The sequence below is a fragment of the Carassius carassius genome, chromosome 9, assembly GCF_963082965.1.
Source record: "Carassius carassius chromosome 9, fCarCar2.1, whole genome shotgun sequence".
Taxonomy (NCBI): domain Eukaryota; kingdom Metazoa; phylum Chordata; class Actinopteri; order Cypriniformes; family Cyprinidae; genus Carassius; species Carassius carassius.
Genome location: NC_081763.1, coordinates 26038270 through 26066175, shown reverse-complemented (window position 1 = coordinate 26066175; position 27906 = coordinate 26038270). Strand labels below are relative to the sequence as shown.

General features: G+C 37.7%; 4 protein-coding genes across 8 annotated transcripts in view; 2 read left to right on the top strand and 2 right to left on the bottom strand.

Annotated features, from left to right (window-relative positions):
* Nucleotides 1–75: 75 nt before the first annotated feature.
* On the bottom strand, nt 76–2135 carry LOC132149411 (DNA-directed RNA polymerase III subunit RPC10-like). The gene is made up of 3 exons (XM_059558619.1): nt 1890–2135; nt 1122–1209; nt 76–1035 (listed from the first exon to the last, which is right to left on the bottom strand). The coding sequence occupies exons 1-3, from the start codon at nt 1998–2000 to the stop codon at nt 908–910; spliced, it is 327 nt and encodes a 108-aa protein (XP_059414602.1). The 5' UTR covers nt 2001–2135; the 3' UTR covers nt 76–907.
* Nucleotides 2136–2363: 228 nt separating this feature from the next.
* LOC132149409 (U11/U12 small nuclear ribonucleoprotein 25 kDa protein-like) lies at nt 2364–3565 on the top strand. The gene is made up of 5 exons (XM_059558617.1): nt 2364–2741; nt 2868–2958; nt 3030–3135; nt 3215–3289; nt 3416–3565. The coding sequence occupies exons 1-5, from the start codon at nt 2538–2540 to the stop codon at nt 3471–3473; spliced, it is 534 nt and encodes a 177-aa protein (XP_059414600.1). The 5' UTR covers nt 2364–2537; the 3' UTR covers nt 3474–3565.
* Nucleotides 3566–4285: 720 nt separating this feature from the next.
* On the top strand, nt 4286–6046 carry LOC132148643 (lipopolysaccharide-induced tumor necrosis factor-alpha factor homolog). Its single transcript, XM_059557344.1, has 5 exons — nt 4286–4627; nt 4793–4909; nt 5050–5103; nt 5233–5380; nt 5523–6046. Exons 1-5 carry the CDS (start codon nt 4492–4494, stop codon nt 5629–5631), a joined length of 564 nt encoding a protein of 187 aa, XP_059413327.1. The 5' UTR covers nt 4286–4491; the 3' UTR covers nt 5632–6046.
* Nucleotides 6047–8946: 2900 nt separating this feature from the next.
* The window catches only part of LOC132149425 (myocardin-related transcription factor B-like), a 31437-nt gene continuing 12477 nt past the window's right edge, over nt 8947–27906 (bottom strand). For 3 of the 5 annotated variants that reach the window (XM_059558653.1, XM_059558654.1, XM_059558652.1), the window contains exons 4-17: nt 19762–19827; nt 18344–18399; nt 17090–17165; nt 16840–16980; nt 16487–16647; nt 16118–16246; nt 14604–14851; nt 13900–14068; nt 13084–13821; nt 12883–13002; nt 11004–11126; nt 10354–10488; nt 9670–9730; nt 8947–9591 (exon numbers count right to left, since the gene is read on the bottom strand). In XM_059558653.1, coding sequence (XP_059414636.1) covers nt 9185–9591; nt 9670–9730; nt 10354–10488; nt 11004–11126; nt 12883–13002; nt 13084–13821; nt 13900–14068; nt 14604–14851; nt 16118–16246; nt 16487–16647; nt 16840–16980; nt 17090–17165; nt 18344–18399; nt 19762–19827 — 2630 coding nt within the window. In that variant the 3' untranslated portion in view covers nt 8947–9184. Of the gene's footprint in view, nt 9592–9669; nt 9731–10353; nt 10489–11003; nt 11127–12882; nt 13003–13083; nt 13822–13899; nt 14069–14603; nt 14852–16117; nt 16247–16486; nt 16648–16839; nt 16981–17089; nt 17166–18343; nt 18400–19761; nt 19828–23161; nt 23442–27906 lie in introns of those variants that run through there. The other 2 variants (XM_059558656.1, XM_059558655.1) reach the window with 2 other exon arrangements.

The window sequence follows — 27906 nt, the reverse complement described above, 5'->3', positions numbered from 1 at the left end:
TTTGTACTAGCTATTTAACAAAAAAGGAAAAAAAAAATTTGCAATCTGTCTGTAAATAGATATAAACCTGGTGTCTCATTGTATATTATCTTTTTAATCAGATCTGTCCAGTGAACACTGACATTGGCTCTATATTCCATATGCAGTCATTACAGAAATAACTTTAGCCACATTCAGTTCTGATTTCAAAATATCCAGCAGAAATCCCGATGTACTATTTTCTCACTGACAAAATGACTTAATCCTATCTGCCATTATTTCATTGTAATATAATTAAGATACCTCTCCATCATCTGCAAAAACTACATGATGTCTGTTTGATTATTAGAAGATAATCTCCTGTAAATATGTATGCATGATGGGATTTTACGTGCACAATCCTGTCTGGCTCCCTTTAATTTAATATGCTCTTGTCTACGTAGGTCTACTTGCTTTGTGAAGTGACTTGATGCTGTTGCAGACAATAGATGTCAAGCTTGTGTTACATGAATGCAGCTGTAGATAGATGCCTTGAGAATAGTAAATGGCACTTCACCAGATTCCATGCTCAACTCAAGTCTTAAATGTGTATGTAAAACAAAATTTATGGACTCATTATTTGAACAAATAAAAAGATAAACTGTTATATATGAGAAGTTGTTTTATTACTTGCACATGCACGCACAAACACAGTCATCAGGCCAGAACAACCAAGCTGTAAATCATGTAGTTACTGTCATAATGATACATTCTGTAATAGTGAAAATAAAGTAGTTGATCCATAAAGGGTGTCTGGTTTTTAATCCAAATATATGCCACCGTTTTGGCTCCCAAGAAATAAATATAAAATCTTCTGATGAAAACCGAATATTCTATTATGAGCACATTTTCTGAGCCTCAAACAAAGTCAGAAACCGAGGTCTCTGATTTAGTCTCTCCAACGATGCCCACATTGTAGATTGCAGCACTTGTAGAAGGTTGTCATTGGTTCATCGGCAGATCTAGTCTGAATCTGCATAAAGTAGGCCCTTGGGTGCTCACATTTTGGACAAGGTTCTTTAAAGAAAAAATTAGAATGCATGGTCAAATATTCACTAGGCATATAAGAAGTGTTTTTATTGCACTAGGATACACTGTTTTACCTGGAGTGGAATCCACATTTTCCCAAGCAGCAGAGCCCCCGAGAACATCATCAACCTCCTTCAGCTTGGGGTACTTTCTGTTATTCACCTGCCAAAATAACCAATAGTTAGATATATGCTTATGTTTTATGTTGACAGTGTCTCAAAAACTAGTGACAGCATTTTTGGGCAATGTTCTAATTCAGGAGTCCTTTCTCTCCTATTTCATCCCAAAGACTCCTTTGTAGTGCGTCTGAATGTAATCCAGACATACCACATCGTGTTATGATTGTCATTTAATCTACAGTTGGGTACTGTTTTTTATATACATATTAGGGAAGTAACGTTATGTATATTCAGATACAGCAACTAAATCAAGAATTCACATTATTTCTCCTGCGTTCGAATAAACTCATATATGATATAAAAAAAATAATAAAAGAAAATTATTACATGCATTTGAATGGAACATTAACAGTGTTTAATGCGAATGTGGTGTGTTATATCGTCATAATGTGAATAAACATGAATCGTAAATATTCGAATCACTCGAATCGAATGTTCACATATTAACGTTACATGTGTTGGAGGTTGGAATCGAACAATAATTTTATTCCACGTGTCTTAATTGAAGGTTCACGTCATCAGATATGCTGGCATCATAATGTCCCATAATTTCATCTTCAACGTATTTTAATGCGTTTCATTCAAAAACAAACACAGCACAGGTTATCACGTATTTTCATAAAACGTTCCAAACGTGTGTAACTGTTATTGGTAACTCATTACCTTCCTCGTGATGTTGTGCACATATGGACATGTATTACACGCGAATCTAAAGCATTTCTGCCCCTCTTCCACGATTAAAACATTCCCACAGGTTGGACAAAACAGCAGCATTTTCAAGCGGTTATATATAATACTGAATACTAAATACTGTTATTTTTTTTATGATGCAACCGAAGTTGGTGTTTACAACACATTCTCGCTACAGGAAACACATGGCGGTGGGTGAATGTTCCTCACTATTCTGAGCTCGGCATGAAACGAAATATTAACGCGAATAAACATTAATTATAGGCCATATAATAATCTTATATATACTTAGACATGTCAGAAAATATATAAATGTTAAATAGAAATATTAAAATGTAAAGAAACGTATCGGAAATGTCAATGCATAATACAAAAACGTATGCGGAACTGAAGTTTTGTGCATCATAAAAATGTTCCGACACCGTGTTTGTTAAAAAAGTGGATACAAGGGAAGCTGGAACGTATCAGAACTGTAGATGTTAAATTTTTTTAACGAAATAATTGACCAGCTATGTAATGTAATTCGGTTTAAATTCACAAATAGTTTAATAAACATAAAAAGAACTTGACACTTGAATGTCTTGTATTTCTGGATAGTTTTCGCTTGTTGTCAGTTTATAAATGGATGAATTAAAGGGAGGCTCCCTAAAGAATGTCGACGAGGCCGAGTTAGGGGAGAAAAGTGTTGTCGATGAAATTAAAGAAGAGCAAGAAGAAGAAGAAGAGGACGAGGAGGCCTTGCCCCACTCTGAATTTCTTGACATCTTTGAGGAAGGCCTGGCTCTGATGGTGCAGGACCCTTTACTGTGTGACCTGCCAATCCAGGTCGACCAATAGATAACAATAAAGAGTTTGGTTTAATAGAATAATATCAAAACAAGCTACATATCTGAATGTATTAATCCATAAGGTCTAGAATTCTAAATCTTTTCTGCTCTTTGAAATGTTCAGGTCACACTGGAGGAGGTGAACTCTCAGGTGGCTCTGGAATACGGTCAAGCCATGACTGTTCGTGTTTGTAAAGCTGATGGAGAAGTCATGCGTGAGTTTTCTGGCTGTTAGTCACCACTGTTATACATGTATTGATTCTAACTGGAGCAAATCTCTTCACAGCTATTGTGGTTGTGCAGTCTGCTACGGTTCTGGATCTGAAGAAAGCCATTCGCAGATATATGGAGCTGAAGCAACAGCGAGAGGGGGGTGTCAAACACATCAGCTGGTGAGATGTTAAAAAAGTATGCGATGTGATTCAGGATAGGATTTTTTTCTTTCACCCCTAATCTACTTTTTCTTTCAAGGAAATATGTGTGGAGGACATTTCATCTGGTCTTCAATGCAGAAAAATTAGAAGATGACAAAAGAAAGCTTAAGGAGTGAGTTCAAAAAAACCTGTTGCTTTTGTGGAAATGTGTTAACTTTTATTCATGTTTGTGCACAATAGTAGCTGTGCTTTGAATTCTGATATGTTTTGGATGTGATTGTGTTTCCTCTGTCCTCAGCTATGGGATCAGAAACAGAGATGAAGTGACCTTTTTGAAGAAATTGAGGATGAAATGAACGGAGACAATTGCAAGTTTTCTTTAATAGGCCACATTTGTAAATAGATATTTAAAGGAATAGTTTGCACAAAAATAAAAAATAAAAACCCTCATGATAATAACCCCCATTTTTTTCTTTGAAACAAAAACAACAACAAAAAGATATCTTTCTCTATATTTTTTTTCTTTTCTTTGTAGCCTTTTAAACTGTTATTTTCCATACAATAGCAACATTTCAGTGACCTCCAGCTATGGTCACCATGAACCCTGAGTAAAAATGCTTTTGAAAGACTTTATTTCCTAATCCTGTGAAGGTGGACACTTGTTAAAGCAATTATTGTAACAAGTAACTTTAATAATTATTTTTAGAATACACTTTATAAAGGCTGTCAATTTTACTGAGACAGAAACCCAAACCATCACATTTGCAAGCATAACACCTAGTTATTTACATGTATACATCTATACTTCCACAAAACAGCTGATTCACTGGAAGAACATGTCTCCTAAAGTGCTTAAAAAGTCATATTGTTGTGTTTGATGTTTCTTTTATATTGATCAAAACAATTAAACCTGAACATGGTGAAAATGAGTTGGTTTTTAAGATGCTTAACAGATGCATGTAGATTAAGACCCTTGTCACGATGAGAGTTATTAGTAAAATACAGGTAAACCACACACTTTAAATATTATGAACAGGTTCCTCATACTGTTCCACTGCAGTACAGTGAACCAGGCTCTTATTTCCATATTACTGCAAAGTGAAGAGCAACTGAAGAGACGCTGCAGCACACATGGGTAATTATTAATTTTAAATAGATATTTATTGTCCATTCCCATTGTAATTGCACTTGGGTTAAGTAGTGTTCTCATACCAGGAATAAACCATTGTATTAAAAATTCTCCTGCATTCTTGACTGGACGCTCTAGAGCTATCAGGTTTTGTTGTGAAACTAATTGATCTATTTCAGAGACGACGCTGTATGAAGGTTTGAGGCTTTTGGAGGTTTAAGTGACTCGTCATCTCAACCCTCAACATGCCTGATGAACAGCTGACGAACACTTCTGAGGAGCTGAACCGGCTGTCCTTTCGCAGACAGCAGCTGATGGACAAACGCAACATCCTGGCAATGCTCATCCAATTCAAGCGAAACAACGGCCAAAATGAGCAACGTGAGTCCCATTAGCTGAAACTATTTGATAACAGAAACCAAATAAACAGTGAAAGACATTTAGAGATTATTCTTGAATTTGGTTATATATGCAAACATAGCGATTTTCTTCTCTGTATGTAAGGGATAAACTGATGTAACTCACACTAGATCTTGTGACCAACAGAGTATTCCAGAGAGACCGAAGAACTTAAAGAAATTGATGAGCAGCTTAACATTCTCTCTGAGAAGAAGATTCAACTGGAGAATAGGCAAAGAAGTTCAGGAAGGACTCATATAATAGGTATGACACTCTGAGGTTTGATATGTTGAACTGTATTTAGGAAATACACTTAAACATTTGGAATTTGCCCTCTGTTTTTGTATTCGAAGGAATAGATCATATGTCATTTTCATTATGTCCATATGTTTTTATTATTTTAGACACAACGGTTTCAACTGATGTGATAATTATAGAGAGTCCGCCGCCTTATCCAGGTTAGTAGTTTCTACAGTAGTTTAATTGATGTGAGGTAAGGTGTTTTTTGAGATGAGAGACAACCACGCAAATACAAAATCCAACAGGACCAGAGCTTCCTGAAAGCGGCTCATGTTTGTTTCTCTCAGCTCCTCGGGTGATTCTGGATGTTCAGCAACTACCTCGACACTCATCTCAGACGCAATGTCCAGACTGTCACCAGTTTGTAACCACAGACGTAACAACCAAAGCTGGCAGTGCGACCTATATTGTGTGTTTAATTTCCATTCTTTTTTGGTGAGTTGAACTCTGTCATCTGACATTTTACTTTATTAGCTTTAGTCTAATGTATGTCCACTATTCCATTGTGATTAGCAGTTTATCTTTCTGTTAAGGGTTAAACATGACATATTTGTGTTCTGGACTGTTTCTTGTGTAGTTGTGTAGCTGGTTGCTGTGTAATCCCTTTCTGCGTGGATGGATGCAAAGACGTCGTTCACAAGTGTCCAAAATGTCGTAGTCACATAATAACATGCAAAAAGCTCTGAGGACTGGAATTTTTGAATCCACGTCATGTGAAAAGTTGCTGGAACGGTTTCAGGCAATGTCATCCTGAACGTTTTACAGGGACGATCCCCATGGAATTACCTGGAGTGCCTTTCTTTGAGGATAAGATGGCGATATGTCATGGTTCTCTCTTTGAGGGGACTGAGTCAACTTTTCGGTTTGCCTTAAAGCTTACCTCCAGAACTAGAAATACCAAAAGGAAAATGTAAGACAACTGAATCTTCAGGTTGACATCCGTCTTCTGCTTTGAATTTTAAGAGCATTCAATGGCACGTTTGAATTTTGGGTTGAATATTTGCTAAAGCACTGAACACTTTCAGGTTCTACAGGAATGCAAAAAATGGAATCAAGACGCAATCAGGGTTTCTGCAGGTCTTAATTAAAACGTCTGACCATTTAAGGTGTACCTGAATACCTGAATACCTGAAAACAGGTACATTTACTTGATATGCAAATGTAAAATGAAGTCTTGGAAAAACTGCACACTATTAGGTGTGTTTATACTTAATAAATATCTGTAACGATGTGGTTTTTTCAAGCAGATTTTTTTGAGCCTATTGACAGATATTTGGGGGGTCGATCACCGAAGGTCTATAGGTAACCATTGTATCCGTTAGTATTCTTCATCTTCTGCTCGAGTCTTTGGCAGCTTAGAACTATATGGATAAAAGTTGTGAAATTTTCCACCGTCTGAATTTGCACTCATGCTTATTTAGAACTATAAGGGATGTTTATTTAGATGTAAAATGCTATATTTTATGAATGCATTAGCGTATCATTACAAAATCAGTATGTGTTTTAGGCACCATGCCCTGAAGGTATTCAAAACATTTCAAACTTGTGGTCAAAAAGTAGCCTATAATGAAATGTCAAACCATTTTAATAGCTTTCGATTAGTATTGCCTATTACTGCATTCTTCTTTTATTTTTTGTAAGTGATAAAGTTTGAAGCTGTATTTTCAAACTTTGAAGTATTGCTAATACAAGCCATTTTCTGCTACGGCGAGAGATTTACATGTTGAAAACATGGACATATTGTGTTTCCTTCAATTTATTCCTTAAAAGTTTCTTTAGTGTATCTTAAGTCTTAAATTTACCTTTATAAAATCTGCAGAAACCCTGGTAATATTTTGTCACCATAAGCCTGATTCTGTTTGTAGTGTGTTGTAGAGTTCTTCAGCTGATTAAAAACAATTCTAAATTATTTTAGCTTGTTTTGTAGATAATAAATGGCAAACTTGTCTTTGAGAAAATACTGTCTTTGCTAAAATGTCAAAATGACAAGTCTATTTATTGAGTTATTAGCTTTCTTTGTATCATAAGTAAGGTTATGTGCGGCCTTTGGAAGGCCAGACAAGTACATTTTTAATGTTTTCAAATACAGAAACATTTTAATGATAAAAGGCTGTATATACAATAAAGATATGTACAAAGATTACCTCAAAACATTATTTACAGTTGCACAAATACATTTGTATAAAATGTATATTGTAAAAATATATACACTGTGCAAAATATGAGGCATACAATCTGTCACACTTCAAAGGGTCAGTAAGATTTCAATTACTTTGATAGGCATGTTGAAAATAAAGGTACAGAACTCCTAATAATCTTTAAAGGTTTACGATAGGATTTTACTCCACCGCAGGTCTTTTTTCACACTAAAAATGTATAGAGAGAGACATAAAAAGTGTGATAAAATATATGTGAGAACTACATAAATGCAGAAAAATGGTATGTTTAGAAAAGTAAAAGCTTTGGGTCTCTGATAGAGACAGAACGATGGTATCCCTTTAGAAATTACATTTCTAAATATAGAAATACATTCTTTTTGACAAAATGATTGGATAAGGAACTGATTGTCAACGAGTTCAGTCCAAGGTCAAGTAAGTGCACTATTTGGCATATTTTTTTTTACAAAGTGTCTAAAATGAAATCTGCCATTTCATCTGCCAAACACTGAATGAAAACATTTCATAGTGAAACATCTGAAGGGAGTGGTGTGAAGAAATTCATTCAGCTGTCTGTCCCAGCAGATGTCGCTACATTGTCACATTTTATAAGAAATAATAACTAATAACAAATAACTGAGAAAATGAGGTTTAGGTACATTAACAAAGGCAAATTACCTGCCAACTACCTGTATTTCAGTGGTAACGAAGAAAGAAAATTCTGTGAAATATAAAGAATCTGGCTTTAACTACATCCAAAACAAACAGCTGCTCTCTGATGTAGTTCTGATCGCCTCATCTGAATATGGAAATTTCACTGGTCCTGTTTAGTGTTGTTTGTCTGGTCAAGACACGCAACAATGGCAGTTCAGATTTGAATATCTCTAGCTCTACTCTTTTGATAGAGATAATAATGGCCCCTAGTCAGGCATTTGTGTGCCCCCCTCCCTCCCTCTCTTTGGCCCCATGCTGGCATTGGTAAACAAACTCGCTCTGGCCTTTTCCCAGTCCATGCAATGATTTCGAATGTTAAGAAATTGAATGCTATTATTTAGCTGCCACAATTTCAAGTATCCTAATGCAACGGTTAACAGCTCATTGAACATGGCGGGTGGTAGTGACTGTAAATAAGCCATTAGACAGCCACAAGCCATAAGACATGTTCCTTTAAATGCAGATGACATCACATTTGGATTACCATGGCACACTGTTTTCATCACAATTGTTTAACATTTGCAAACTCTGTAGTTAAAAGGACAGAGAATTTTTCAGCTGTTTTTGGGGTCCAAAACTTTCAAGCTTCAGAACGGATATAGTGGCAGCATATAATGAATCCATAAGAATCATTTTGTATGATGTACAGATTTTAAGCCTTTATTATGATTGGTCACGTGATGTGCGACATTCAGTGAGGTTTTGACATTTAGAGTTGTGATGAAATGTTTGTATTGTGATGTACATCTGAGTGAAACATGTTTTTGACAGAATAAACGTATGGGTTTCTACTGAAAAAACATTAAGAGGTCATTTTCTTTGTTTTTATTTACTTGCTCACCTGGATGAATGATGTTTTAATTTCATGCCAACTTTATGGTTCTTCAAGAAAAATGTCAATTTTTTTTATGTGTTTGAATGTTTTGGTGTGGTTTGAAAGTGAATAAAGAGTTAAAATGTGTATCTTTTCATCAAAGAAAGTGATATTTTAGAAGAATTTGAATATACCAGTCAATTAATACGGATTGTTTAGATCATGCCTTTATGTCCTTTTTGGAGCTTGAAAGTTTGGACCCCAATGGACCCCAATTTTTATGGACAAATGGACTTCCTAAATATACAGGTTAAAAAAAAGGTGTCTCTACATTCTTCTTCTGCCTTGAAAGAGGTGTTGGTGACAGTAACAGCACATAAACCTGCATGTATAGGCACAATTGAGAAAAGATGATGCTACATCATTTGATGAGTGGTTTGTACACAGATCCTCAGAAGAACCCATGAAGTCTGAAACACCGAGCTCTTTCTTAAGTGCCTGTCTGCACACCGCAGATCTTTTCAGAATGTCTCCAATCTCCATCCATTTGTGAGCTCAGTCCCAGTGTAACTGTAAATCAGTGGAGTCCAAGAAATCAGATGAAAAGACTGCAGTCGGTGAGCAGAGACCAGCACGTCCTGGAAGCGTAAGGTCCAGCCATTCCATGTTGTCGAGGCCTGCATCTTGTAGAGTAAGGGTGGAAGGCAGCGTGTCGGTGAAGGTCAGATCTGAAGTGTCCATTGGGGAGTGGGGTCGCTCCAGCAGCTGGTTTAGCAATTGGTTATCGGAGGCCAGAGCCTCCAGGTTGGAGGGAGGTGCTTGGGTTTGGTTGGGTCTGCGGGCAACATGTATCTGAGGGGGAGGACGAGACAGCACTGTGTTGATGGGCAGGGTGGTGATGTTTGCTGTCACCGGAAGAAGTTTGTCCAGAGAGGCATCCTGCCTAGACAGAGGGGAAATTTCTGGAAAAGCAAAGAAAATGGTTTAGTTACACAAATCTATTGCAGCTGAAATCAAAGACCCGTTTTGACTTTTCTCACCTCCACTCTCGATCAAAATATCAAACAAATCGTCCATGTGCTGACTGGTAGCAGTGGGAACCTTTATGGAAGAATACAAGTTATTAAGACAGCAGAAAGTGTTTGAAATAGATTACAAAGTATTTAATATTAGTACTGTGCCATTTAACTGGAGTTGGAAATATTTAAATTCTGAGCACATGAATGATAGAGAGAAGTCGTATTTATGATAGGGAATGTCTGTTAAATGTCTGTTAACCTAAATCCCAGAGCATTCTTCGTTTTTTATGCATATATCAGGGTATGCGTACAGTATATATGACATACATTTCATCATCAACATATTCTCCAATGGAGCACTCTTTTATTCTTTCACTAATACATCTGTCCACAAGGTGGCACCACTATGGTTTAATTTTTGAAAAAGAAATGGAAAAGACTACAACAACTACAACAACAAACTACTGGAGACGGTAACAACAAAACATAGCAGCGTTGACGAGCAGGTTAAAAAAATCTAAGAAACTCTAGTTTAAACAACATTTTTATTAGTCATAACTTCTGGAGAGAAATGGTGCAGTCATTGAATAAAGATGAAACTTTCGAGTGCTCATGTGTCGAGTGCTATCAAGTAGTGCATACTTCAAAAGGCTATCTGTTCAGGTGTCAAAACTGAAGTATACTTTGGACTTAACTTTAAAATACCTGCATTGTTGCTTGTAGACCTCTGGTCTGTTTGACGGCCTCCTCGTAACGGGGTGGGTCTTTGCTCCTTGGGCTATGGTGATTGGGGAACGTTGATGGTTGAAAGATATAGTTGAGCTGACAGGGCGAGGGAGGCTGAACAAAACATATAACTTTCAAACTGCGAAATAGCCGGCCCTTGTAGCAAAACTTAGTAAGCAATGTGTGCTTGTTTTGCATCCCTTATAAAACAAAAATATATTGCAGTATATTGGAAAATATCATGTAATATATTAGGCATATATTCTTATATATGGGATTTAATATTATTTTTTTCCAATATATTGCAATATATTGAAAGCGGCAATCATTTGTATATTTTGCAATATATTATATAATATTTGTATCATCAATATATTATTCAAATGTATTTAAATATATATATTAGAAAATAAAAAGGGAAAATAATATATTACAATATATCACAATATATTTTAAGAAATATATTGGTAAATATATTTTCCTTTCGTAAGGGATTAGGAGTTCTAAACCATTTTTTGAGTGCATTAAAGCTTGAGAAGTAGCTTGTGCTAACTAGGAGAATTTGTGTTCATGTACTTGCATATACTGAGTATTTTACAGGACATAACAGACAGGTCAGCTTGTCTTACTTTGTTAATGGGTCCATTTGTGTGTCTGGGTGAGTTGTTGAGAAAGGACTGGGGAATGTCTGCCATGGGCTGGTTCTGGTTCTGGTTCTGGTTCTGCCTGTAGCTTCCACAAATGGGTGAATCCTGTAAACAACAGGAAGGCAGTTTTAGGCCCTGTACGCTGTGTAAGAAATATCAGTGTGTAAACCTTTTGTTCTCGAACCAACTCTTTCTGATTTTCTCTGTGCTCTCAGGTCTGTGTTTGATGTTGTTGAGAGGGTAATGTATCACCTGAACTCAACCGCTATTGCCACGGCAACATCAGAGATAAGCACAGAACACACTGCACGCCTCAGAAAGGCATTCCATTTCAACCTACGTGCCAAATAAGAGAGAAATGCGTATTGGCCTTGTCATCACAATAGTGAGCTGAACTGGATTTATGAAGTGCGGGAATACTTAAAGCAAGAGGAAAGATCAAGATCTACAAGCACCTTCAAATATACAAGAATAACAACACAACTCAGATCATATGGTGTATTACTTTATGGTGTATTAATTGTTGTATTAATGTTTTTATTTTACTGCAAAGAAAAATAATATTTGTGATTTGTGGTGTCTTTTAAATTAGAATTGTGCATAATGAATATCGTAATTACTTTGTATGTCTAAAGTAGCTCATATAATTAGTGCCAGCTCTGATGATGCCCTGAGTCTGGGCCGAAAAGTTGTGCTTGAACACACTGTAAAGACTACAGCCAATGGTCAACTAGCACATATTTTCTGAGCCTGCTTGAGCAGAAATTACTCTCCAGACCAGCAGATGGCAGTAATATGTATTAGTCATTATAATAGGAAAACCATATACAAACCATACACAATGCCTCATGTTTGCTTTTTTTCATAATTTCTGTTCTTGTTCGCTAATGCCGGTTTCACACTGCATGATTTTCAAAGATGTCGGATCGCTGCTCTTTTCAAACTGCACAATTGTCTGGAGTACCATCAAGTTGCTGTTGTGTGCACACTACACGACGGGGGTCACATATTACACAACTTTTTAATAGTAAGAATCGCCGATAACTCTGCCTTGTCTACAAAATTTTTCCCACAAAAGATTGCAATCCAAGTTGTACACTGATTTGCAGTGAAAAATAAAAAAAATAAAGTATATAAAGGAGAAAATGGATGCTTGCTGATGTTCTCTTGCAGGTCTATTATGACTCCTCCCCCTCAACCTTCATTTGCCTTCCCCTACCTTCATTGGCTGTAGTTGTCACCAAAGTCAAAGACAAAACACATTTCACACTACAATGTATGTGAGAATCGCTGACAGGTCCAAATATTTAGAATGCCAAAAGTCTCACAGGCATCAGTGATGCATCGGCACGTCTCTCAGATCGCATCTTTGATAACTCTACATGACTGTCACTGGCATGAACGAGCGCTGATTTGTCAGCGAGTGAAATCTCGTCTAAAATCGTGCAGTGTGAACCCAGCATAAGTTGAACAGCCAATCTGAATGTTCTCTCACTAATAGACTCTGCTGCAAATTCAACATGCTCAATGACAGCCTTACATTGGGCTGTGACTGTCTGTTAGGTTGGTGTATCATGGTCTTTACATTGCAGTTGTTAGGGAGTTCAAGGTGGTTTGCAAAAATTTTGCTATATAGGATTGTAAAGGTGTTTTCAGTGCACTGCAATCCATGCAATCATTAGGGTGTTCTGAATGGATGGTTGTGTAAGTGGTTGCTTACTGGTCCAAATCAAAAACGCCCACCCCTTAGCTTCTATAACTCTGTCTCTAGACATCGATCAGGACCCCACTTTAATGTCGTCCAGAGTTCACCCTTTTGATCATTCAGAAGATGTAAATCACAAAAAAGTGATTTGCTCACTTGAGGTGGAGATGGTGTCTGACTTGAATGCTGTTGTAATATTGTGTTGTTGAACATCTGTGTTTGCAGAAGTGGTGTTTGTATGATGCTGGGCAATGTTGGTTGGAGAATGGTCTGCGCCTGTAAAAAGTATAAAAAAATTACATTTTATACATTTTCTTCACTGTAAATAGAACTGGCATATTATGAATGTTTAGAGACCTGTGTGCTGATGGGGTTGTTGGACAGGCTGATAGGCAGCAGGATTTGTGTGGCTGGCTGAGTGTTGATCAGTGTCTTCTGATGCAGTACTTGAGGGACTTGCTGGGTGTTGATATAGAACTGCTGGACTGGAGTGTGGTGAAGCTGGGCATGTGGCTCTTCCTGTTTCACACCTGTAGTTTGTGGCAGGGGACTCTGCTTGGAGTTGCAGCTCTGGGTGGTGCCGATCTCCTCTTTGACCTGGACTGATCGATTGGGTTCAGGCTGCTGCCCTCCGCCCTGCTGACTCCTTTTCTCCACCTCCAGCTGCATCTTCAGCTCCTCCACCAGCCGCTGCTCCTGCTCCAGCTTACGCATGAGTTCCTCAATCTGACGCTCCTTTTCGTGAAGACGCTGGTCTTTTTCGGACACCTTGATGTCCATGGTCATGTCTTCAGGTGTGGGTTTGAGGGGTGAAGTGCCTGCTGGTGGACGGGCTGGAGACAACATGCATAGAGCTTTGGTGGGACCATTTCTGCAGTCCTCCATACTGATATTGGAGGCTTCTGACTGCTCAGGAGAAATGGGAGGAGTTGTGCCCATGCTTTCAGGCTGTAGAGGAGCTTTGGAGATGTTTGTATCCATGGTTGTAGCAGATTGAGAGCTCTCCTGGTGGGCCTTAAGCCTTTCTATGAGATCTGTCTTTGTGCCTGACACAGGAAGTCCACGCCATTTCAACTCCATCTTAAGCTCAGCCACCTAGAGGACCAAAGAACAGCTATAGCTCTGCATACTTATGTATTCTAGGAGCAGGAAATAATTGAGCATATTACCCACCTTCATCTCATCTAGGTTGGTAGGCAGACACCCGGTTTTACGACCTGTCACAGTGTGGTTGGGATGCGAAGGAGCCGTATTGAGCAGAGATACCACAATGGGAGCCGGAAGACTAGGGCTGGTGCTAAGGGTGATGTTGGGGCAGCTGTTCTGACTCTCAGCTACTGGCCTGTAGAGGTGTATGAGGGATTTTAAATGCAATGGTAACTTCCTGTTCCCTCATCATTCACAATAAACAGCCTTTCTACACAATAGAAACAGAGGTCTATCTTGTGGCAACAGGAGCCAAAATGGGAAATAATGCGAGGAACTGCCGTAACCACGGCTTGGGGGATGACAGGTATGTTAGACAAGATTAATAGGTGAACCATTATTTAAAGGTAATCGCTCATAGCACACAACATTCACATTCTTTTCTGAGTTGCATACTTCTGCTGCAAAGCAACCAGGCTCACAGTAAATCCTTTTAGAGTAAAGTGCTGAAACTGATATTTCAGAATCATATGCAATTGCACTGGTACGTAACCAATCACTCAACTGAAATGACATTACACAAAGACAAATAGCATTATGTTTAGCATGTACACATTATATATTATGTGAATTATTAAACAAAATTGGTTGTGAAAAATGTTTTTTTCTATGTCTGGGTCATAGTGACACAAGGTGCTAAAGTTAAGGGTTGTATGTCAAATGTGACATACTTGAGTGGTGCTGGTAATATGGTCTGGTAATTGTAATGCTGTTGCTGTTGGCTGAGGATCTGGAGCTGCAGGAACTGCTGCTGTTGTTGAAGCAACCGGGCATAAGCTGAGTCCATCGGGGCTTCATTTGGTTCCTGCTTCTGGTCGGGCGGGATGTACTGGTGATACTTGAGCTTCTTAATTCGCGGTTTGGGTTCTCTACTCTTCTTGCTTCGGCTCTTGTCACTAGACTGTTTGTGCTGGCTTTGCTGCATGGAAACAAGGGCAGAAGAACTGAACAAAAGGTGCAACCTGAAATCACACATCAAACCTACAGATCACAGTCAACACCCTCAAGCTTTGGCATGATATCACAAGTCTATTTGCTTAGTGATTTTAGGTAATTCCCATAATGTTCCAACTAGCCCAGTTTTCATGCTAACAGATGTGTCAGCACTCTGAGAAAACCAGGAGCTGAGAGATTTGTTGGCAAAACCGCAAGTTTGTAACTGCTGTGAATAGGTGGGACTTGCATGAACATTACCTAAAATCACAGGAAGAGGAAACAGGATGCGTGGAGTGACATGACCCTCATTGTTCCTAAATATTGAGTCACAGGATACACATGAAAATGGTTTGGCTTCTGAGGAAGGGAGTTGAAAGTCATCAGAATGTAAAAACACACCATTTCAAGCTGGCTTATGTGTAAGCAGGTTCCCGAAGCACCACTGGGTCAGCAGTGACCCTCTGTCATGGAGTAAATATGCGGAGTATGCTTTGAAGGCATGGATTATGATAAATGCACAAGTTATTGCCTGACTCCTGTTTCTATGTTCCCAGCTTCAGTTTGTGCTCCTCCGCATTAAGAGTGTTTAATTTAACCTCCAATTGAAGACAGAAGACGGCTGCTAGCACTTCTAGCTCTGCACCTGCTGCTCTTCTGAAACTAACTTTGCCTAAGGTACCTTTGACAAGTCGTTCTAAACAAGCATGTTTTTAAAGATATTAATACTTTAATTCAGCAAGGATGCATTAAATTGATCAAAAGTGAAAGTAAAGATGTTTATGATAAATGCTGTTCTTTTCACAGTTTCCACAAAAATATTAAGCAGCACAATGGTATCAGAGTCTCTGCAGTTGTGGTGCATTTAGAGCCAGAGTCTGCGCAGTAGTGATCATGAGGTGGAGCCGCGGTATCAAAGTCCCGCCCAAACTCCCGCAGACCCAATCGCAAACTCACAATCATGACACCACATTCCGTTTTTATAGCATCAAATAACTAATTATAAGCAAAATTATTAAAAAAAGACAACAGCTTAGTTTTTTTTGGTTTTTCTTTTTTTTACTGTAATGCAGCATTATTACTTTATTCCACCTTTCATAGTCAGTATGGTATATTTCGTTATTTAGCTGGAGTTGCTATTTTGAAATTATCCAGTAATACTGTGAGCAACTGACCATTATCTCAGAGGATAAAATAAACATTTTTGCAGGAAATGGAAATAACATCACTGTGGTTAGGAAATATGGTTTACCTTCACAAGGGTGGGACCAGGCTTTGTGGGAGTAGCAGCAGTGACTAGCTGAATGGCAGTCATTACTCGACCATCTTCTGCTGATGTTCTGTTCAGGAAGTCTGAACTCTGGGTTGTAGGTGGACACAACTGAGATAAAAAGAGATTGAAAGCCATATGGCAATGAGATGAGACAGAGATGTTTAAATCTAACCAGCAACACAAGGCTGATGTCCAGATAATTTGCAGAGAAAACGAAGACGTAGACACTACTTGGCTCTTCTGGAAAGCTTTGTCAGTGAATTCTCGATAACTGTAAATATTAGAACTGAATATTCCTGAACTGGTTATCCATCTGAATGTGAAACTAGGAACTGTTAAGACGCTGACCTGTAGTTTGGAGCCAGTCGGAGACGAAACAGAGGATGGTTCAGGCAGTCTGGCTTCTACAGGAGAACAAGCAGAGCCTTGAGACTCGTGACTAGCTGGCTGCTCTGGAGACAGAGCTTCACTGCTGTCTTCATTGAAGTTATAAACATCCAGTTCTCCAACTGCAGTGCAAAACAAAACAAAACCAAACCAAACCAAACCAAACAAAAAACAAAACAAAACAAAACAAAACAAAACAAAACAAAACAAAAAACAAAACAAAACAAATTAGTGGCAGTGATTTCATATCCATGGCAATTCCAGTAAATTTGATGATTAAGCATGAAGATAATACAATATTTCATTGTTTTTACCAATGTCCACAGGCAGAATGTTCTTCTCCACCAGTTCCATTGGTCCAGGCCTCTGTGAAATCTTCTCATTGAGGTCATCTGCTAGACGTGCCCTCTTTAGTTTCATCTGAGTGGCTTGCAAAGAAGGCTCTGCATGGGTTTCTGAAATATACAGAACAACTTCAGACCATACTAAAGATGCATGACAAATGAAGTATCCAGGAAGTGAATTAAAAGACTCTGACAATGCTCTTTTTGTTCAGGTGCGTACCTTGTAAAATGTGCATACGGACAAGTTCAGCGCGGTTAGGTCTGCTGCGGATTTTATGCTTGAGGAAATTCTCAGTCTGTATATGATGAAAATGCAATATATATGAACTGAGTAAATGAATTAAGAATTTGCGTAAAGTACATCTCAACATTGCACTCTAGTAACCAACAAATGTAAAATCTGTTGTATTTCATTACGCAATCTCATGACATGAGCACATTAAATGATGGTAACCCATATAATGGAATTGTTGTGATTTTCCTATAACATTAAAGGGGTCATATGATGCTGCTAGAAAGAACATTATTTGGTGTAATGAAATGTGTTTATGCGGTTTAAGGTTAAAAAAACAGATTATTTTCCACTGTACATTAATGGTTCTCCTCTGTTTCTGTATGATTTTTACAAAGCTCATCGGTCTGAAAAGTGAGGTGTGCTCTGATTGGCCAGCTATCCAGTGCATTGTGATTTGTCGAATACCTCACGCATGTGACTGAAATGTTATGGCCCTTAACATATTGTGATGCTCTGTCTGGCCGGAGCGACGAGACATAAACATAAAACCCATTATAAACATGATATAAACATGATTACTAGTTGTGTCTTCTGTTGGAAGGCCAAACAAAGTAGTTTCACGGCATCAAACACTGGAAGCGTCGAGTGAGCAGAGGCGGGCAGCTTGAGAACAGTGCAGCCAGCAGTTTCTATGAAGGAGCTTTTCGTTGGACTCCACTTCGTCCACAATGAAAGCCGATCCGGCGATCCACAGTGCAAAGTTGATGTATTTCCTCAGCGACTAGCACGGATCAGCCCCAGACATGACGAAATGGATATCATCCTCTTTTGGAAGGCCAAACAAATAGTTTCACTCTCACAGTGAAACACACATCATCTATATGACATGGCGGTGGTGGCAACAACAACAATACTACAACGAGAATAAAAGGTACGCCTTCTTTCTTTGCGTGAACATCTGGGCGCTGTTATGCAAATCTTCCCACATAGTGATGTAGAGATGTGGGAGTGTGTTTGAATGAGCCGTTTTAGTGGGGTGTGGATGAGTCTTAACTTTTATAAAAAATATCTCTTTTGATTTGTGACTTTTGTCTTTGCAACTTTACAGATCTTCTTTATGCACCAAGAGCTTGTAACACTCCAAAGAGAAAAGAAAACGGAAATCACATTATATGACCCCTTTAAAGGCCAGTTCACTAAGAATAGATAATGCAAAGTGTAGGAATGTTTGATTCTTACCCTTGCCCTCTCCAGACTTCTGACTTGTCCGTGAAAAGCTCCAGGTGTTTTCAGCGCTGGAAAGAAAAATGTATTCAATGCCTTCATTTAAAAACAAGAAGTCAAATGACATTATATAATACATCACGTCTATGTGGCACAAAGCTATTTTTAAACAATTTGCTGTGTTTAACTGCTGTGTGCTAAAGAACTTCTGCTTAAAGCAAAGTTCCTGCACTTACACCCTAAAGCAAAACCTAAGATTGTCTTATGTACTGAAGCTGAACTAGAAAGTCAGCATTTTGATCCACTTTAGAGAATGTGTGCTTGACAATTTATAAACTAAAACTATTTTGTTAAATTTATGCATAAAAGTCATAAAGTCAATCTGCCAATGGGTAAAGAAAAATAAAATTAATTCAAGATATAATCCCTGAAAACAAGTATAATTATTTTATGTAATTTTCCTTTGAGTAAATCACGTTTTAACCATTTGGAATATTTTTTAAATATAAAAATGTTGTTCATATATTTATTTTTATATATTTTTTTATTTTTATTTTTTACTGGAAGACGAAAACAATTGGTACAAATATTTCATATGTTTTAACAAATACTGTACATCAAAGAAGCATTTCTGCTAGGCATATTTGAGTGGGTGTTGAACTGTCATCTGCATCCATGGTCAACAGGAAATGAGCGCTCTGACAGTCGTTGTGGTTTGATTAGCAAAGGCATCTTTTGCTTACCCTGATTAGTCATATATCACTAACCAAATGTGGCCTCTTAAGCAGTCTACTGCACTAACAACAACACCAGAAAGTTATAATCGTGATTAAAGAATGCAAGAATTGGTCTTTGCGGTTATTAAGCATTGACTAAAGCCTGGAAGGAAACCACAGAACTTGCTGAGCAAAAGTGCAGGCCCAGTCACTGACTCACTCTTGTTACTCTTGGAGCTTGGACTATGACGTTAGGGGCCCTATACAGACAAGCACTGAGAAAGCAGGACAGCTCCCACTGTTTCAGACAGACATCAGTCACACCATTGTTCTATCTCTCCTGCCTTATCAGTTTGTATCCTCAACAGACGCTTTCTTTTATTAGAACTGCTCTCCTTACTGACACATAACTTACTAAGTCCCCCGCCGTCAAAAGAAAAAATACAAATAAAATGTGGCTGGTGGTAAATGTGTTCAACTTTATAAAGAATACGGTCAGTGTGTGTTCAGAGCTTAGGTGATAATGTGAGCGGCACTTTGTTAATGATGCTGGATTAGGAGTTAAAATAACAAGGAAGTAGATCGTTTGAGTAACATATTGTTTTGGTCTCAAAGGATTTCTTCAGGAAAGTCCACTGCATGTAGGTTGAACTTTTATGGTAATGTCTAAACATTAATAGTTTGAGCATTATGTTTCCATGAAGCATGCATACTGACGTGGCATGATGCCCTGGTCTGCGAGCTGCTCGCGTGTGCGCCTCTGCTGGAGTCTTAACTGAAGCACTGTGGAGGAAGCAAAAACAGAAAAATGTAACTTTGGTGAGTTTCAACTTTTAATGCTTTCTGAGATGGCACTAAATACAGTCCAAAGTAAGCCTTGACCTAATCAAGCATTAGGTCAAGATTCTTCATACAGCGTTCAGCAAAATGATTAAGAAAAATAATAAAAAATGCAAATAATACAAAATAGGGATATTATAATTAACTAAAAGAATAAAAACTAAAATAAAATATAAAATAAAAAATATTTTAAGGCTTAAACCTAATCCCAGACTAAAATCTAAGTCTGTTTCAACTGAAAGAAACTGTCTCTGACTGATCTTAAAATATATCAGTGCCTTTGTTTTGTTTAAAAATGCACACCAGTAATATTTTTTCTAAGGCACGTTTATAAAAAATTACTTAAATATCCTAATTAAACTATGGCCTAATCCTGTTTTAGTCTAAAACCTGTCTGTGAAACCAGGCATTGATGTACTTGAATAACTAAAACTGGAATAAAAATGACTACAAAAAACTATATAGACATTTTTTTTCAAACAAAAATGAATAATAATCACAAAAACAACCAAGTTAAAACTTTAACAAAATGAAGTGAATACAAAACAACATACAAATATAGACTAATTAAAAAGAATATTAAATTCTTCAATAGTATCTCAATGATACTAAAATGATAGTACTGAACTTGAACAATATTTCCACCTCAGGCTCTAACCCCCATGTACAAGGGTGACAACAACAACCAGCCAACCAACCAAATAAACAAATAAATAAATAATAAATACCCCCCCCCCCCACCAAAGGCCAAATCCTAATATCCAAATCTTGATATGACTTATTTATTCTCAAAGAATTACATTTCAAACTCATTGTAGTAAATGTGGAACTCAAAATTTGAATAGGCATGCATAGTTTAAATAGTGAATAGTTGATAGTATTGCTCAGTTTTGGTGTTAAATTATTTTAGAACTTAATACTTAAATAATCCACCACATTTTCCTTTTCATTCAAAATGTTGCAGGGTTAAGGGTCAACCCAAGATTCGTACTTAAGTAGAAGCAGTACAAAATCTCAACAGTTTTGACCTCAGAGCAAACATACAACAGAATCTGTTTATAAGAAGGACCAACAACAAAACCGTGTTCAACGCACAAAATAATAAACACTGCAATAGTCCTATCAACTTCTCCCAGTGTTGTCATCTGAAGCCTTGGCTTTGGATTTGCTGCCCACAATAAGCAAGATGCAAGGTGTTATGCTTTGGATGAGGAGGCACTGGTGCATTAACAACCAAGAACATTAAAAAGACAATGGATGCCTGAGCAAAGGGGTGAAATGTGGGTTGATGTGCACAGCCTACTACATATACCCTGAATGCAATTACACCATCCAATTACAGATGGCTCGGTTTATACATTTCAAAACATACAAGCGTAGGCATGTTGGTTCAAGAGAATAACACCACTCCTCTGCAAAACATTTAAAGAGGAGGATGGCAGTTGATAATGACAAATGGGACAGTGGAGTGTGGAACATGCCCAGCAGACCCCCGCTTCCACTCATCATCGGCACTGGGAGCACTGAGCCAATCTGATTGGCTACAGAATGAGGCCTAGCACACCCAGTTCTGCTAAAGTCCCGGGAGAGCGACCACTCTGTCTGACTCACCCCTGCTAAAATAAACCCTGCCGTTGTGAGAACAAGGCCTGGGAAACAGAAGAGATTGGATATGGCATTGGGGGGGGGGGGGGGGGGGTACATTGAACACATACATTCTGTATCGCAGCTGAATAAAGAGTGGACAGACTGAAGGGGGGGACTGAGTGCCTCTTCTAAACCCCACCGCCAAAAGTTTGGAACACTCCGTCCCGAATCATGTTTTCCATTATTATCTGTGCCAGGAGGTCCTCTGGTGGGTTTAAATATTAAAGTGGTTATCCATTTCAAATCAAGTTCCATGCCTCCACCAAGTAGCTCTTTCAAAACAATGTGTCGAATGAAGCTTGATAGAAGCGTAATACCATAATCATCTTCACTTCATTATGCCGGTACATGACATGCCTGCAGTCATCCCAGTGTTTGTTGAGATGATGTCATTTCTGATGTTCTCTGCTGAACCCTGACTGACCTTTATGTGGCTCCGGGCCCCTCTCTCAATCTGTACAATAAACAAAAGACAGCTTAGATCCTTGTATGTCTCACTTTTCTAAAACCCTCTCAAGATTCAATTTAAATCCAAAACCAAGCCTATAGTTGATGTCACAATCAATGTTCAGCAATTTTTTGGAGGGCAAAATCCAGTAATTTCAATAGGAATCCATGTGAAACATCAAACGTTTCCCCAAACTAATGTCACAACAAGTTTCAGGTTCAAGTTAATCAAATTGACCGATTTGCCCAACAGATTGTTGCTTAGTTTTGAAAGTGACTTCTGTGTGAGCTGTGCCTCATAGACTATAGACAATGGACCTTTTTTTACCCCCAAATTTTGCCAATTTGACCACACCTTAAAGCAACCAGATGTTACTATCGTAAATTAAATGAATGGGCTGTGTTATGGCTATTGAGTCTGACTTCACTGAGGCTGTTTAAAAACACTCTGACATTGACCTGGACTGTGTTGACATTACTTTTGCAAAAAATATTTCAGCAGCTTGACAGATGACTGTATCTTCATGAGTGCTTGCGGAGCTCTAGAGGACAGCAGAGACTGCATGTTGGCTCAGGCTTGAGATCTGATAAATGAATATATCATTTGGTTTATGGTTCACTGATGGGAACCATCCCAATGACCAATAACTCACTTGAAACTCTCACAAGTGAAACCATATATTAAAAACAGTGAAGGCTGCAGAGATTTCGTCATGCATTTCAAAGTCTTCTTGTTAAGAAACTTGTAAAGAGGTGTTACTCCCATAAGGCATTAAAAGCATATAAACTTCTTGTACAGGCACGGCTAGCTGGCTTAATGATTGGCTGAATGGTGAGGCAATGTTTGGGTGTAAGTTTGAATGAAAACCTAGATGCTAATACAAAAAAATATATAATGAAACCAACATCAGACAGATGAAAAACAACAACAACCCCCACTCACCATAACCAAACCTCTAGTCACTTTTTTCATGACATTATTAATGCTGTTAAGCTCATTTGATATGACAACAATTTATATCCACTCCAGATCTTCTCAGCATGTGTTCCAGTGATAATTACCAGCTGCCATGAGCTATATTCGGTTTCCCTAGTGTCTTTCACTCATGTTTAGCATCAGCTTCCCCATTTTAATTCATGCTGACATGGAATTTGAAAAAGATTTCAAACTACTTGCATTTACCCCTGCAGACACTCAAGGTCTCCACTTCAAGGCAGGCCATGGAGCTGAGAGACGGACCGGAGAGTTGCCGTGTCTGGAGTCCCATGGATTGCTGCGAGAAATGAGGACGAGATGGCGAGATCTGGCAGGAAATTCCCCAGCGTATAGCTTGATTCCAGACCGTTCCCCACAAGCACCTTCACCAGCTCTGTCTCTAGACCGCTTGTGTGAGTGTTTGTGGGTGTGTAGTTCTCTGCGAGAGTCAGCGCTCTCTGCAGTGCTTCAGCTCCGGCTCCGTCTCTGACTGACAGGAGAGGCGGGACTACAGAGCTGCAGCTGTTAACCCTCAACAGCACTGAACACTGGGTAAATACAATAGTTTAAAAGCTTACTTAATCTTAAACAATAAAGAGGAAGCCAATGTAAATATATACACGTACAACCACAACTTCCCATATTTCCATTGTACGCTACTTCAGTTTTAGCAGTGAGCAAATTAATTTAGTCTTGCAATCATTTTGTCATGGAACAAAAACGACAAAAACAACCAAGCAGCACCCCAGGGATTTTTCTATTTGTCTCTGTCACTTTAGTGTTGACATAGACTAGTCATATTCAGGGTTTACAGATGACTCTCATTTGTATTTCAGCAATCCGCCTTTCTAATAAAGCACTATGTTTCTAGAAAAAATGCCATTAGATTTCTTATCTACATCCAGGTATATTTCTTTCATAGTAGTTAGAGATTAATATTGCACAGAGGGAAAGAAAATATTTAATTAAAGCCTATCTGAATCAGCCAAAGTGATTAAACACAATGGAACAGGAACGTCCTGGGGGGAGGGAATAGGGAATGTAGACCTGCATGGTTTAGTCTATTAGGGATGTGCAAAACTACATATAAAGGGTGGGTTGCCCGAACAATTAAATGGTCCTAAAGCATCCCTAAATAATTAAACAAGTTTCAGGTCACCTGACCCAGATCAGACTTAAAAGTGTTTACATACGATGCATTCCTATTTTCAAAAACAGAGTGGATCAGAGCACAAGGGTCTTGATTTTTAATCCCCTTAATAATGTTCATTTATCGCTTATTGTATTTGACATGTTTTAACTGCATGACCCCAAAGCAAGATATATTATTATTAACTTGGCACACTATCTGAAAAATATAACCCTTAAGAGGACACTCAAAAAATAAAATACTAAATAATAATAAAAAAATAAAAAAAAGCAAAAAACATCCATATGCTTTTGCAGTGTCTGTGTTTTAAAGGGAATTCATTTTAAAGCTGAACTTCTACAAAATTATTTTACGGCGTAAACTCACTAAATGTATCAAACCTAAAACTACAATAAATCAATTTGGAGAAGTCTGTTGTTGGAAGGCATTGTGACACATAGCCTCTACTACACATAAAAAATGTTTAGCAACAACCCATCCAATGGAGTCTCATGTGAACAAACAGATCCAACAGATCAACATTCGTGTGAAAACAGTCCATTTCCACACAGTTGTACCAAGACAATTCTAAGTCTCATATATTAATATAGTATTATAAGGCGTAGGCGTCAAGATAACCTGTGGGAACATAGTCGTAAATGTTTCAGTAGGGGAATTTGTAAACAGTGGTGACATAAAGTTTCACTACAGCTCGAAGGGTGGGTTGAAAAGAGGAAGGATGGGTACGTCTGCCCTCCAGCCTGAACAGGAACAACAGATCATGCTGATTCTGCCCAGTGCAACAAACCCTCTATGAGTTCATATTATCTTTAGGCAGCAGCGAGCAGGAATCACTTATGAGTAAATTATGAGAAAAGAGTGTTCCTTTAAAAAGGTATTTATTGGTGCAGTTATTCTGATAAATGACACTGACTAAAACTCATTCACTTAGTATCTGTCTCGAAGCTGATAAAAAGCAGAAACTATGCAATGTTTTAGGATTTACTGCGAGTCTCTTTCAAGTTTATCATCTTATGCTGAATGTTATGAGGTGGTCTGTTGCACATTATGTTCTCATTAAGTACACCTTGTACCAGGGCGGTAAACACATGAAACTGAGGGTGGTGCCCCCCAAAATTCATAACAGTGGTCGATCGGCATGGGGTTTCAAAGCCACCCATCACCTCACCCACCACTTGTCAATGATTTGCTTACATCTTTTCCCTGTTCATATTTCTACCCTACTTAAAACTCCTAAAATATTGTATTTTGTGCTAAGTATACTACAAATACACTTACATATTTATGAGCTTAGGAAAAATACACCGCAATTGTATTTTTGGTATACTACATTGGTATTCTTAAAGTCTGCTAAACTGGAACAACTAATTTTAAACTAACTTTAATTGTGCGGAAATAGTGCCGAGGTCCAACTATAGATATACTCAAGTATATTTGATTGTGCTAAAGTGGAACTACTGCAAGTATACTTCATGGAAAACTTAACTTTAAACACACACACAAACACACACACACACACACACGTATCTAGTGATGCGTCAAATTAGAGCACCTTGGCCATAACCACAAATCTTGGATACAAAATATAATACAGTATATACAATTAAATGGATATAACCAAACACAATAAACAAGTAAAAAAGACACCAAATCAACCCCCAATCTAATTATTTTCAAATAAATATATTATTAAAAACTCTTTCACTAAAAACCAAGAGATCCTTGGCATGACTTTTATGCACATCATAGAAATTGGAAACACTAACTGAATTTGCAATGTTGTTTGCATTTTGGCAAAATATCTTAGAAGTATAGAAAGACTTGTAACCAGCACTGGATTAAAATAACTCCAGGCCCTGTGTGAGGGTTGGCAAAAAACAGGGTAATTCTATAGTTGTGTTAATTATTGAAGTGTCTAAATGAGACACAGTTTCATGTCTATTTAAATGTAACAAGTATAAACTGCTGACTGAATCAGTATGAGATGAAGAATATCATGTAGTGGGATCTGAAATACACGCATGCCTGGTGGAGTCTCTGTTTACTTTCCCTTCTGCACTAAATTATCCAGCAGCCCGAGGACACACTGACATTCTCAAGGGCAAGGATGTCCGTAGGGAGTGAGACATGAACTCTTTCTGCGGTCGGATAGATGTCAACATGCAATACGGAAAGGTTCACTGCCATTTGGAAAGGTTCATACCACAGTAAAACATTTCCATAATGAAAGCAGGGCCAGGATTGTGAAAGCCAAACAGAAGGAAAAAAAAAGACAATACCATCAGAGTGACCAGCACTCAAACAGTTCGACGTCAACATCAAAGCAGCCAAATGTAAAGAGATAGCAAATTCAAAAATGAAAAAACTGTCACCATTTACTCAATTTCACGTCAATACAAACCCTTTTGACTGCCCTTATTCCTTGGAGCACAAAAAGTAGCTGTTTTCTATGCAAAAAGAACGATTTGTTCATAGACGATAGTATCGTGTATCGACGATAGTCAGAGATATTGCCTGTGGCTGATGGCTTTGACAATATCAAGATGATTATTATTATCATCAGACTAGTATTTTTATATCTCATTAATATTAGGTTAGGTTACTTATTTGTTCCATCATATGTCTTTATACATGTTTTTATGGTGTTGGCGTTATAACCAATCACACGCGATTCCGTTGAGTTTATGAATGCAATGGGCAATCAAAGGTCAGATGATTCATCGCTGAAACACCAGACTTTTTTTGAGAGCTCGCTCGCTGACTGAATTCTGATCTCACGCAAATTCTCTCATTATAAACAACAAAGTGCAGATGTTGGTGCGATGTAAGTATAAGAGATTTATTCATCGTACAGTATAGATAGCTTCACTGATTATAACAGGAGTGTTTTTTTAAAGTTAATAAACTTGCCCTAGTCTGAATACAGTGATGATGTACTTTAAATGTTCTTTGCTCATTTTTGCTGCTGTTTGAGAAACTAAGGAAATGGAAGCATAATAATTAGTAACTTATATCGTTTTTATTAAACTGTTATCATGTTAAATACAAAGTCATTCATATTACAAAGGTTTATGACATGACATCCATATGCTACTTGACTAAATAATATAACGTGTAGTTAATAGAGTACGCTAACATTAGGCTGAACATGAACATGTAACTAAGTAAGTAAATAATTAAATTATTACTCAGAATTCATGCTCTGCATTTAACCCATCCAAAGTTTACATTTGGGTAATTAGGTACCTGCTTCTATTTATGCTGTTTAGAGTATCATTTTCTTCATTGAAAAATTAAACCAATCAATCATAGTAATGTTCTTCAACAATAAGCTGACACTTTGATATTTCAGCTAAACAAATTGTACATATTGCTATTCTATCATCTTTTTTGGTCACAATCAATTGGATTCATGCTGCTGACTTTTTTAACCTGTTGTAGTTCATCCATGTTTTGTGCATGAAATAGACACTGACACAGTCTAACAAGTCATCTGAGAAGTGTTCATTCATTACGATTTATTTTTTAGATATGTGGAACCAAATTATTTCCTTTCTGTTTTGGATGATTATTTTTGATTTGCAAAATTATTGTGCATCACTAGACAAAAAAGTTAAGAATTCTAACGTCTGCCATTTATGTTATCAGCCATAGTATGAAAATAACCAGCTTATTGGTATTGTCCAGAAATGTACTTTTATATTCCTTTCTTTTCTTTACTTCAAGTGGCCCAAGAGATTCTACAAAAATCCATCTTTTGTGTTCCACAAAGAAAAAAGAAAATCATAGAGCTTTGGAACAT